At 39.6% G+C, this 13,165-nt stretch overlaps 2 protein-coding genes across 4 annotated transcripts in view; one reads left to right on the top strand and one right to left on the bottom strand.

The window, feature by feature from the left end:
* The window catches only part of LOC136103951 (protein zyg-11 homolog B), a 28,417-nt gene extending 16,524 nt beyond the window's left edge, over nt 1-11,893 (top strand). Inside the window, exons 13-15 of one of the 3 annotated variants that reach the window (XM_065842481.2) lie at nt 245-342; nt 2,704-2,903; nt 10,994-11,893. In XM_065842481.2, the coding sequence (XP_065698553.1) occupies nt 245-342; nt 2,704-2,894 (289 nt within the window). In that variant the 3' untranslated portion in view covers nt 2,895-2,903; nt 10,994-11,893. Of the gene's footprint in view, nt 1-244; nt 343-2,703; nt 4,689-10,993 lie in introns of those variants that run through there. The other 2 variants (XM_065842480.2, XR_011739727.1) reach the window with 2 other exon arrangements.
* Nucleotides 5,866-13,139, bottom strand: ECHDC2 (enoyl-CoA hydratase domain containing 2). The gene is made up of 10 exons (XM_065842484.2): nt 12,992-13,139; nt 11,470-11,537; nt 10,790-10,877; nt 10,157-10,243; nt 8,907-8,999; nt 8,188-8,244; nt 7,598-7,785; nt 7,127-7,177; nt 6,754-6,801; nt 5,866-6,135 (listed from the first exon to the last, which is right to left on the bottom strand). The coding sequence occupies exons 1-10, from the start codon at nt 13,110-13,112 to the stop codon at nt 6,058-6,060; spliced, it is 879 nt and encodes a 292-aa protein (XP_065698556.2). The 5' UTR covers nt 13,113-13,139; the 3' UTR covers nt 5,866-6,057.
* Nucleotides 13,140-13,165: the final 26 nt, after the last annotated feature.

Below are 13,165 nucleotides of genomic sequence, written 5' to 3'. Positions count from 1 at the left end.
TACTCCTCTTGAAGGAGTGGGAGGCATCTAAATGCTATGGTAGAAGCATACCACATATCTACTATATATGGGTTTTGCTAGGAAATGTCTTAAACATTAAAAGGCTTGCCTGCTGTGTCTAAAACTCCAGTTGATCAAGTGTCTCTCCTAGTTAAACCCACAGCTGAACATGTAGACAACATGTGACCTCTGAAGTCATAATACCCAGTAGTAAAGAGAGCTGCTGTTCCTCTCCTTTTTATAGGTCTTTCAATCCGTTTTTTCCACTACTTGGCTGCTTCATGACACCTGGCGTCCAGTTATGGGCAGTGTGGGCTATGCAGCATGTCTGCAGCAAAAATCGTATGTACTAAGATAATATTACCCTTAAAATCCTTATTTCTTAGCATGTTACTCACTACTGTGAAGTAGGGAAAAATAAGAATTCCTAGGATATTTACTTCTAATCCTCTGGAAAAACTACACTTAGGCTTTGGCTAAATGGGGCAGGAAAAGGGGGTAATAAAAGTTCTTTACATCCTTTTTATTTACTGGAATTTTACTGTTAAATTCACAGTATTAATTAAAAAATGTGGACATGTGTTAAGATTAACTACATTTTTGGCTTGCACAGGTGTTTTTATTCAGAAATATAAATATTAATAATGGGCAACAAATTTATTTTAAATTAAGAACAATGATTGGAGCAGGTAGCTATGTCTGATGAGAACAGAAGTTTGGGGTAATCCTCAGCTCTAATCACCTTTTTGCAATAACTTGCTGTGACATGAAGGTCAGGTTTTTTAATCTCTTTCCCATCTGCAAAATGAAACCAGCAATGTCTTGTTTGTAAAATGCTTTCAGAGCATGTGATGAAATGCACAAGTGTTGGGATAGGAAATAATGTGCACATACCTGTATATAAGACTGGACAAACCTTCCTGGCTTTTAATGCCTTTTTTCTTTTTTTAAATGTAAATTTGTATGACATGAATGTGTGTATTGTCACTAACTTCTACTAGATATAAAGCAGCTTTCCTCTGAAGTATGGAAAGTATTTTCTCTGGCAGTTTTTTAATCTTCTTGACAGCAGCATATCTGTGCTTGCTTAGCCCTGTCCCATAAATCACTGTTTCTACAGTGAAAAAACCAATCTATTTGGGACCAAACAATAACATAGCATAATAATATAGAATTGCACATAAAATACTGTTTTTCTGCTCTTTTTAGAGCTTGTAAATGTAGTGAGACACTGTTTCCCAGGGTACACTGTGCAGAGATCTGTGAGTACTTTTCCCGTGTTAAATGACTGTTCTGACAAAGTCGATTTACTGATCAGACTTTGGATAACAGTTTTTGATTAAGACCCTGTGATTTCTTTTTGTGCCTCAGTGCTGTTTACTTAGTATGGTCCTACTTGTTCTGTTTATTTTTTGTGTTTATTTTGTGCTGCCCTAACCTCTGAGTTTTCAACATGCCACAGAGGTTTGTATTGACAGTGATTAACCACTCTGCAGAATGGAGAGGCTGGAAATATTTGGATGGCGTACTCCTGATTTGAGATCAGGACGGTATTCCTGAAGTTGAGTTCTGACAGTAGTTGAAGCTTCTGAACAAAGCTGCAGGGAAACCATTTCCCTCTGAGGGGAAAGTGTGTTTAATTTTGAAATATGAAGATTTATTTAGAGGGAAAGCTTTTGGTGCTTGGCACCAAGAAGGTGTTTTGTCCTGGAGATGAGATGCATTTTATTTTGACCTCCTCTTTTAGATGAGGGTAGAAAGTGGTCTGGAATGAATTGGATTAATTTTTCTCTTTTTTTTCCTCCTCTTGCTGCTTCTCTGTATCGTATCCACTTTAGTGAGCTAACTTAACTCAAATATTAGCAGCACTGCAGTAAACGTGATCCCCAGTGTAATGCTTAATGTCAGCATTTAAACAACTTTGGCGTTGCTTCACTGAGATGAGCGGTGAAATGGGGCACAGTTGAGGTAATGCTCTGTGGATTGCGTTACAGTCATCCTGACCTTTTTGTAACGACTTCTGAAGCTTGCATGTTACATTAAACATGCGGCGCTTTATAGCTGCTCCTTGCACATAACAACACTGGAGCCAATGTAGGTACGCTTTCAACTTTTTGAAATTGATGATGGGAGTAGAAAGAAAAGTATCATTTTATCCCTGAAAAGGCATTCATAACAACTTATAACTAGTTAAAGGCCACCATCAACAGTATTTGGCAAACTATTTTGGAAGGAGCTAGTTCCTGTTAACTCTACAAGCCTGTACAAATGATGTGGTATATCTGGCATATCTGATACCGGTTTTGGTTATTGTTCTGTACTGAGGTTTTTGCTAAAGGTGATATTTTTACCTGGATACTCAGAGATACAGTACTTCTGAATCCTATTTCTTAAAATTTGTATATGTGCACTTAAAATGGAGGAGGCGGGAGGGGAGAGAGAATGCTGTGCATGTTACAAGGCACTTCCCAGTCAGCTGAGGGAGACATGGAAACAGACCTGATTACAACTGGAGTGCTGTTCAAACATCTCTGTTCTGTTGTTATTTGTTAAAGTACAAGTGAATTTGTGTAGACGGTTTAGGGAGTGTCCTAAGTGCTGCCTCGTCTAGGAGGCCAAACTGAGTTTGAATTAGTGTTTATGTTATCTGCTACATTTACTCTAGATAGCTTTTTAAATTCCCTTTCTTTAATCTTATTACAGCTGCCAGATATTGCAGCATGTTAATTGAAGAAGGTGGTTTACAGCACTTACACAACATCAAGGAAAACGTCCAGACCGATCCACACGTCCAAAGGATTGCTATTGCCATCCTAGATAGTTTGGAAGAACACATTATGCGTCATGGGAGACCACCGCCGTGTAGAAAACCACAACAAAATAAACCAAACTGAAAGTCACAGGTATAGGAGTGTAAAGTATTCTCTCTGTAATAATCCTTTCCGATGTGTGTGTAGTTGGAGTAACTTGTAATATAGTGGTCACCATTAAAGTGATTTGCCAATAATTGTGGTACCCAGAACCATGTATGGTAACCTTTGGTGAATGCTAACTTTAATGGCAACCGCATATGCAACTTGTAAATGGTCACTTGATGCTTGAGATGGTCACACCTCTAGGATTTCTGCTGGCTACAGAGAGATGGGACTTGTACAGATCAGTATGCACATCTGAAAAAGAGACTTCTAGGAATATCTTATTTGGTGATTTCTGGGACAGAAAATTATATCATCCCTCTGATTAGTGTTGATAATGCTGTTTACCAGTTTGGTGTTTGAATAGAACTGTGTGTGGTTGTGAGATTCAACACTTTTACCAATTACAACAAAAGTACATGCATGCAGGTTACAGTGAGACTTGTAACTAAGGCGACCAAAATGTCTGTCTCATAACCCTTCTAAACACAAATGGGGTCTTAATTTTCCTTTTGCCTGCAAGTGTGTTCTTTTGTTTACCTTTCTGCTAGAAATGCCTTTTTGCATTTCTGCTCTGCTGAGTCCTAAGGTGGTCATCAGCATTGCATCAGGGAAAAGGGAAACCTGCTTAACTAAAGCAATAGAAACAGGATTAAAAGGATAAACTAAGCTTGATTTTAAACTTGATTGCAAGAAGGGGTTTTTGTTGCTGTTTGAGTGCTTTTGATTGCTTGTGATATCTATCTTTCAATTTTAGAATACAGATAGGGAAGGAGAAGGCTCATCAGAGCAAAATGCTGACTTGTGTTCATCATGAGGGGGATTGCATGTCTCCATAGGAGGCCCAGGATATTTGGTCACCTTATTTATAAGAAACTAATGATAGCTCTGTTTTCTGTAAATATTCTGTCAGTATTGTGTGGTGAGTTATATTCCAGGTCATCACAGTGCAAAATATCACCCGATGTCCTATGTGAGCCCTGTGTCAATTGCATTGTTTTGTGAAGTGTGAAATTTTACATAAAGATGCTAATTGTAACAACTTCTTTCTTTCTTGGTTACCTATGGGTTTCAAATGATGTGTTGAATGAAATATATTACACAGCATACAGATGTCTGATAAAATACAAGTGATGGAAGCAAACTCCATGTTGGTTCAAATTTGGTTTTATTTCAAGTGGTTTTGTTTATCTGGTTAGTCTCCATATTTCCATGGCAACTGATTGATAGTCAGAGACTCTTCTGTAACATATTGGTGAGTTTAAAAAGGAAGCTCCTGTTTGGTAGCTTACTAGCAGGGGTGGCTTCTTCATGATGACCGTATTTTACTATTTTTAACTCCTTCCCTCTTCCACCTCCCATCCTTCAAGTAAAAACATCACCTCTAATCTTCAATAATCTAGTTATTGCGTATTTCAGCAACTTCAAAAGGTACTGATCCAGTAATTTAATCAATGTTGTGTAATTGCTTTTTGTATTAAGGTATAATTTGATGAGCATCATTTTCATGTGTGTATCTGGTTATATACAGTTTTCTTGATTTGGAAATAAGTTAAATTGGTTGTAGCTTGGAATTATGAAGGTGATTTTAAAAGTGAAAAATGGCCTACAAGCCTTTACCCACCACCCTTCTGAGATGTCTGCTATGGTACTTCTGCTACAAAATTTCTGTTACATGAAATGGAATACAAAGCTTGTCAAAATTGGTGTTAATAAAATGAATAGAAATCAATTGCTGCAAGATTTTAAAATAAAGATGACAATTCTCCTTTACAGTACTGACTTTTCATAATACCAGGAGAATGTACTGAAGCATCTTAACTAAAACTGGAGAAAAAGAAGTTACTACTCCATGCAGCATAAAATGAATATGACACTGGCATGAGCCAGATGGTGAAGATGTTATTTCATGAAGTTCTGCAGTCAGCACGTGCAGAGATTGGAAGTGATTTTCCATACCCTTCTTGTTTTGTTCCCACATGCTTCAGGCAAACAAACTTTTAAGCTGAAAAGTATGGATGTCTACAAGGTATAAATCCACTAAATTTAGTTGCATGTGGCCATTACTGAAAGGTCTGTTCACATTCCTGTGCAGCTTCAGGGGGTCCTGCCAGGGTAGAATAATTCTGGAAGTAACTTTTAAACTCTTGTATTTCACCTGTAGCATGTGTCATCTTTTTGTGAAGGCTGAAGAGTGTGACTCTGCTTCACCATTTACAGAGCTTTTAATAGGAAACTCATATATGTATAATTTGCTAAGATGCTCTCACAGAATTGTTCGGTTAACTTTTGGCACAGGTGAAATTGCACTGTGCTGCAAGACTGTCACAGCATGAAGTGACACTGTTGCAGTGCAGTAAGCCATGCTTTTTGAAGTATATTTTGATACTGAAAATACATTTTTCTAACTATAGTAATTCTCTTTTGCTTGAAAGCCCCAGTCTAGGGAAGTAAGAAGCTATAAGCTAAACTGTGTGGTGTGTCTTGGTGTTGGAGAACCTCTAAGCAGTGGGAGAAAATAACTTCAACTTCCAGTCAGGCAGCAGAGGTGAACAGGTCATGGGAGACAAGTGACACGCTCAAGATGTCTGCGATAGACCAATAACGGTGGCCACATGTATGTGCACATACAGGCCTTGCCAAAGAGAAGTTCTGTTGGCTGGGGTGGTAACTTGGTGTTTTGCACTATTCACAGCAGTTCTGGGGTCAAACACCATTGCTCTGTTAATACTACTTGTTCTGTGTGATTAGTTAGAAGGGTACTGATAACATAAGTTGACTTTCCCTTCAGAGTAATAATTTTTTTGTATCAATGTTTAGATGCAGCATGTTATCTGCCTTTTTTTTTTTTTAATTTGCTCACGGTGAGCTGAAGTTTCTCCATACTCCTTACTTGACATCTATTTGAGAGTCATAACCAATGACTTAAGATGTATGTTCTTGAAAGAGATCAGCTGTACAAAGTTAAATCTTTATTTGGGAATTCTTACAGCAAAATGATCCAGTGGAGTACAGATCCAGTCCAAGGCAAGGAGCTAAGTACACAGAATGCAGTCATAAAAATAATAATTAAAAAAAAAAAATCAGTAGGTCCTCTTCGGTCCTCCTTTACATTCAAAAATGAAGGGGAAGCTAAGAAGCATTATTTGCCAATAAACCGAGGTGGTCGTTTCTCCCTGAAGGCAGCCATCCCTTCCTGACGGTCTCTCGTGGGAATATTCTAAATTTAAAAAAGAAAAAGGTATGTTTTTCATTGACAAATCTGACTTAAGTGCTGACTAGTCTGGCAATGGTGGTCTAAGACTAAGATTGCTTTTCTTTCAATGATACATTAAGGGAAATAAGGAGACTGTCTTATTATGTAAATCACAAGCAAAGCGACCAAGACCATAGAACTATATAGGAACACAGTTTTAAGGCTACCATCTTAAAATAATGGACCAGCAATTAGATTGTTCCATTAGCTGAAAAAGGTCTATACACTCAAAACTTGTCAGAAAGAATGACTACAGAAGAATGTTTGGGTTTTTTTTTTTTCATTTGTTAAAGCTATTGGTAAAGCTCATCTTGTAATTAACATATGGTTGAAACTAAGAATATACAATCATTTTAAACAGAAGGGTATTTAATGAAGGACTCTGGTCTTGGGCAGGCTGAGAGGCAGCTATGCATGGCATAACAGTTAATATTCTGAAACAGGAATCTGGAACTGCACTTGAGTATCTCAAAGCTTTATATTTAGCTGTTAGGTGTTCTGTCATAGGAGGACACTGTGAATATCTGGCTTTAGAAAGTGTATGGTTGTTCCTTTCAGGAATGTATTCTGAAGGTAACCTACCTGGGCATAACACATCCCCTCGATAGCCATCCCTGATGCAATGTCAACCTGGGGGTGAGAGGGAAGGAGTGAGATCTGTCTGAAGTACAGCCCTCAAAACTATTTCTTAGCCCTCAAATTAATAAACATCCTCTTGTAATGAGTGACCCTCACTCCTGTATTAGAATTACAGTGGTAGCATCTATAGAAAAAAATCCTGCCGTATTAATTTTGTCTTTAAAGAAAGTCTTTGAAACCCCTGAAATGGTTTTAAATATCTTATCTAAACTGGGATTATAAATTCAACTATTCTAAACGTTTTTACTGAAGTAACTTGTAAGAGCTGCCTGTCTGCTTCATTTACCTCAGTATTTAAAAAAAAAAAAGTTATTACCTCTATTCCTCTGTTTATTGCCAGTTTTCCCATTTTCACAGCAAATGGAGCCTTAATTAAAAAACAAACATTTTAACACTTCATAGTAGTGTAGTTGCATCGTTATCCTACCTCCAAATGATCTTTTCGTCTATAGATACTTGCAGTAAGTTAACAAATTGTTTTTTTTTTTTTTTTTAAATACTTATTATCTACAGTTAACAGATGTACATGGTACAAGGTCACAGTATGTGCTGCAGGTCTGCATAACTGCAGCTGTGAGGTAAAACTGTCCTATGGGTTAAGGAGCTGGATGTTAATACATGTTCCTACAGAAACTGCATTTACAAAAAAGGACAGAGTTAAGAGGCTTAAACATCAGGAACCAAGACTTTAATATGTCATAGAACAGAATTTTGAATGTTTGTTCGCTCTCTCTTATGGGAAGCAGAAATGCCTTCTTCACATTGACTATGTGAATAACCCACTTACCTGAGGAAGGATTTCTTTAGCTAAAGTTAGTGCTCTCTGGTAAGCTGCATCTCCCTCGCTGTTTTGTGGCACTGCGTGATTTACTAATCCCATTGAGGCGGCTTCTTGCCCATCAATTCTTCTACCAGTGAAAATGAGTTCCTTTGCAAGACCTATTCCAACACAGCGAGGCAGGCGCTGGGTTCCACCTTATGACAACAGCAAAAATACCATTTTCCATTTCTGAGAAATATTTTCTCAAAAACTAAAAGTATTTTTTCTCCTTATATAACCAGGAGGTTTGAAAAATAAAGGGATCATGTGTTTCTTTAATAACTGCTACCTGACTGTGTCAACATTTTGCAAGGTATCTGCAAGGCATTAGCGTCTTTTTGAGGATTCCGATTTGCCAGAAAAGGTATTAAGGGACTTTACAAAATTCCTAGCAAGTCTGAGACAGGGCTTGGAACAGAACTGTGGATTCATGCATCTCTTAGGTCACTGTAAGATGCTACTTCCAATTTACCTTTGAAACAGTCCAATTGCTCTAGCAGCAAAATATTTACCATATAGCTGAGAAAGTAAGAGACTAAAGATTTAATGAAGGTTACCTGCTCCAGGAAGAAGCCCTCTTGTGGTCTCAATAAGGCCCATTTTAGCTGATGAAGCTATTAAAAAAAATTAAATATATATAAATAGGGTTTAGTTACTTTTTGATGTCTATAACTACAAATTTTCTATACTGAACTAATAAAACTACAAGCTGTCAGTAATGAACTGGAACTCTGTTTCGCCAGGTAGCCACAAAGTCTGAATGCTACAGTGCTTAATGAATACCTGTCACAAGTCAGATAAGCGATGTGTAGTACGGCTGTTTACCCCTCACGGAGCAATTTTATTTAGAAAAATGAACCTTAGGTCCATCCTAGATAAAAAGCAATGGATGGAAGAATGGAAACAGAAGAAAGAAGACTTCCAAGTCCAAACTGGATTAAGTAGGGAAGGTTAGATCTAGTGCCAATCCAATATTGCATAACTATTTAATTGTACCAATAAATAGCTTTCTGAAGGAATCCTAATCTTGTCTAAAAATAGGCTTTACTTTTTAAGCAAGGAAACTGCTCTCCCAATAGTAATTAAATATCACAGTTTCTGAACAAATGCCTACTCATTTCCTGAACCATGAAGTAGCTCTCTTAGCCTACTGGATTCCATTAACAGCCAGATATCATGCACATAAGTTCTCTTTAAAATATAATCACCAGTTAAAGTTCTCTTTAAAATATAGTCACCTTTACAAGAAGAATCCTATAGTAAGCAACACACAAACCTGCTACTCGAAGGTCACAAGCTAATGCCAGTTCTAGTCCACCACCCAGTGCGTAGCCATCTATTGCGGCAATCGTGGGTACAGGCAGGGCAGCTAGAGAAGATAGTACAGATAATATAGTTTATTCCAGAAGTTCTGCTCTGCTCATTTCTGGAATTTAAATGTTGTAATTCTAAAGCTTTTTGTAGTTCCAATTCAAAATTGTTCAAGAATTCATCTTCTGCCACAAACTTTCTGACTGTCTCTGAACAGTAGAAACTGTCTTTTTGCACTTCTCCCTTTTTTGTAAGAATGCAAAATACTCTTACACGCAAAGCAGCATGCAAATTCAAAACTGGATGCAAATTTATTATGCAAATATCCAGCTGTTGCAGTTAAACAGTCAAAGACACCATCCCTAGTCACTGTTACGAGTATTAGCTTTTCTGGTGCTTTTGTTAGCCAGAGCGTCTGAATTTAGTCAACACTTGTCACCTCATAGTTGAGGAACCTGAGATACCTGGTGATTAGTTGCTCGGTAAGATACCTTTTTAAATACTCAGGGAGATGGAAGCAGACTTCAGACACCTGCTAGTTCTGTGCTCTATCTACTCCACCCAACTGCTTCTGTGGTTTGGGAGACAGCGTCATTACCTCTACATTGTTGTTTAATTACAGCAATTCTGATTGGTATTTTAGTCACCTTTCACTTCGGTATTCTTCTCTAGTGAGAGCAGAATAATTCATAAATAGGGGACGAAAACAAATTGCGGAAGTCCATCTTCCTTTCACAAAAAAGGTGTGTGGGGGAATTCTAGGTACAAACACCCTGACATTCAACAAATCCATTCAGAAACCTAAATCCATATTTTTAGGTCATTGCTGTATCGTGAGTGTTTCTAAGCATATATCAAAAGCGGGACAACTGACATGTCTCATTTTGCCTGGCACTGTTTCCCAAGGATTACACAGAACTGCACATAGAATGCTTTGTTGTAGCAGACACTTATTACATGGGTATGTGTGCTGCTCTTCGTCATGGAAAAAGTAGCACTGAAATGCATCTTGGCCTTAGAGTAGCAGCAGGGTAGTTGATATTTAATTCTAATTAAATCTTTGTTTCAGGCATAAACTGGTGCCCTTTGAGAAGCTACTCCTGAACGGATAACCTGCGGGGATTATCTGGCTGCATCATTCCCCTCCTGCAGCAGTTCCGCATGTCTCAGTACAGTTAGCCTAGGATAAATGTCCCAACTGAGATAATAATTTACCTATTTCATCCATGAGATTTCTCAGCCTTTTAACAAAGTGTCCAACTTCCGCATCATCCATCTTTGCACGTTCCTTTAAGTCTGCACCTAAATAGAGGAATGAAAAAGTTAGAATCCAGGAACAGGGAAAACACATCTGACCTATGTCCCCTCCTGCCCATCCCAGAGGACAGACCACTTCAGAAGCCTTGAAATAGAGTGTTCTGGTCAAGTAAGCGCAATGGAATTTGGAGCATGGACATCTGGGCTGGAGCAGTGGCTAGGGCTCTGTACCCTTCAAAGATTCCACAGAGGAGCACCAGTCACTGTATATAAGGATGATAATCCATAAAACTGAAAACCAAGGGCTCCAACACTAGAGGTGCCTATGCCTGAAGATGGTTATAAACAGAAAACCAACAGCAGCAGCTTGCAGCCTGTGTGGCTCAATCCATCACGCGTGTCTTCAGCACTGAAGCCGAGAGGCAGGCAGGAGAAAGAGAGAGCGATACGTTTGTTATTTGCTACACAAAAGCCAGCCCGCTTTTCTTTTAGTGGGCATTTCCAACTGCTTTTCTGCACAATCTGATCAGCACACAGCCCTATGAGCCACCAAATTTTTCGACAATAGTTTGCAGAGCCTTTGTTACTTACCAGCACAAAATACACCTTTCACCTCACTCTTGACCACCACCACGCGAACCTTCTTATCAAGGCGGAGTTGTTCCAGAGCACTGAACAGCTGTGAGGAGGAGTACAAACAAGAGAAGAAAAACCTTAAGCATATAGATGTATATACCTAAATTACAGCAAGCTCCTAATCTATTATTAAAGTTCCTTTTTTTTTTTTTCCTGCAGGTGCCAGGAATTTCCTGGAAAACACATATATGGAGCCAGCAGGAGCTTTCCATGACAGCCTCAGAATGACACATCTCCCCATCGCTTTTTTTCTTCTATTCCAAGACGAATCTTTGCTATACCTTAAACTCCTCTTCCAGGCAAGAGCCAGACTTTCCTTAGAATGTATCAGCCTTGAACAGATCATCTGCTAAAGTCTGACCATGAGTATGTTTTTGTTGTAACTATGCAAGTGAGGATGTTAACTTGCATCCAAGTTATCTAACTTAATTAACTCCAATATCCCTGTCCAGTCCACATCTGAAGGATGGACAAATCGCCATATTTTTCTTCAGGCCAACCTGCCTCACCCCTATGCAGTCTCCTAGACCTTCAGCAAGAGATTAAGTTTTTGTTTCAGATCTCCCACAACTATTCTTTATGCATTTAGTTATTGATTGTGATTCCAAATGTTTACAAGCCAGGCCCATACTCACTTCATTTACAAATACTTTTCCCAATGAATTTCTCGCGTGGGGTCGGTTCATTAGGATTTCAGCAATACCTTAGTAATAGGAGACAATTTCAGTTATACTTCATTTAATTCTCTGACACAGTAATTCAACTGGGAACAATATCTGCATATGCTGCATCTTCTCTGTCCTGAAAACGCATATAAAGTACATTCTAAAACAATCAGTTATTTTAAAAGCGAAGGTGGTAGACCGTGTCTTTTAAACCCAGTTATGCAGGACAACTGTAAAATTCAATAGCACTGTGAATAATATAAAAAAGCAGACTTTAAAAAAAATGAACATGATATCCAAGAATATATGTCTTAAAATCACTGCAAGAATGGAGAAAAAAAAAAAGATCGAGATTAGGTTTCTGTTTTGAATATTATTTCAGTTGTTATTGTACCATCTTACTATGTTCAAGTATATTCCTTAATGAAGAAAACCATCTGCTTGGGATTGCTGTTTGCATGAGAATAGCACAGACTGGTCGCTCTCTGTGTTCCAGAACCATTCTGAAATTGCAGCTCCATTTAATTTAAAGTTAATAAGCCCATCAGTGGAAAGGACTTCACTCAAAGTTCCTAAGTCCAAGCAGAAAAATCAGACCACAGCATCTACCTACTTCCTACTTGCAGTTGTGTTTTGTAAATGATTATCCAATGGTTCCTGTATGCTTTGGAGAGAAAGAAAAACATCTCCAGTTTCCTTGGCTGAACTTCTACTCGCTTCCCAGGCCATAACATTGCGAGATGCTGCTGCTGTAGGTGCACAGTTGCACCTGTATCTGCCATCCCTGGTCCTGCTCTGCCAGCAGGTCTCTGTCTCTTCCTCTGCCAATGCCAGTGGTCGGTTAGTGAACAAGAGACATGTCACACAGAACAAAGACACAGCAGGCACTGGCAAACGGGAAATTCACAGTTCTGGTAGCTACATTCAGGTATATGTAACTTGCTACTAAGGCCTGTTTATACACTCCTGCAATAGTTGCCCTTAGCAAAAAGTAATTCCAATGGCAATGTGAACCAAAACTCAAATTGCTCAGTGACCCATGCACAGATAAGCACAGACATGTCCTGATGCTGTCCTACCTTTAGCACTGTGCATCACTGATACCAGAAAAATCTGAGGAATGCAAACCAGAACTTCTTGTATTGAGATCTCCTGCAGACAGAACTTTTTTTTAAAAAAAAAAAATGCATCTAGCTATTTATTCGGTAGCTGTGCTCTTGAGAAAAGTACCAAGGCATAACTTAAAGAGACTATTAGCAACCTGCCTGCTCTGGACTCCACAGGCGGTCAGTCCCCTTTTGGGGTACACAGGCACCACAGCAGGGGACGGGAGAACTGCTAAAAACAGGTCGATCATCACACCCCCTCCCCGCAGCACCACAAAACCGGCTCCGACACCCTCTCAGACCCACGGACCCCTCAGAATCGGCGTTAAGCGGGCGCGGGGGCCTCACCCCGGCCCCCCGCACCCCCGGGCGGGGCCGCCACTCACCGCTGCTCTCCCCGCCGGCCGCCCCCACCAGCACCTCCGCCCCCCGCCGCGGGGCGGCCCCAGGGGACCCGCCGCGGCCCCAGCGCAGCAGCTCCCGGCCCGCCCGCCCCAGCAGCATCATGGCGCCGCTCCCCGCGTCCGGCTGCGGGCAGCGAGGGGCCGGGCCTCGGGGCG

Source organism: Patagioenas fasciata, chromosome 6 (genome assembly GCF_037038585.1).
Source record: "Patagioenas fasciata isolate bPatFas1 chromosome 6, bPatFas1.hap1, whole genome shotgun sequence".
In the NCBI taxonomy this organism is placed as follows: Eukaryota; Metazoa; Chordata; class Aves; order Columbiformes; family Columbidae; genus Patagioenas; species Patagioenas fasciata.
Note: the sequence above shows the minus strand (reverse complement) of the source record. Positions and strands in the feature narration are given on the sequence as shown.

Bases quoted from the DNA above. Each gene is read 5' to 3' on its own strand.
- ECHDC2 (XM_065842484.2), bottom strand. From the start codon at position 13,112: ATGATGCTGCTGGGGCGGGCGGGCCGGGAGCTGCTGCGCTGGGGCCGC. The intron at 11,538-12,991 runs GTGAGTGGCGGC...CCTATTACTAAG, and splicing joins GGCCGGCGGGGAGAGCAGCG to GTATTGCTGAAATCCTAATG. The intron at 8,245-8,906 runs GTTTGTGTGTTG...TTTTTTTAATAG, and splicing joins TTGTGACCTTCGAGTAGCAG to CTTCATCAGCTAAAATGGGC.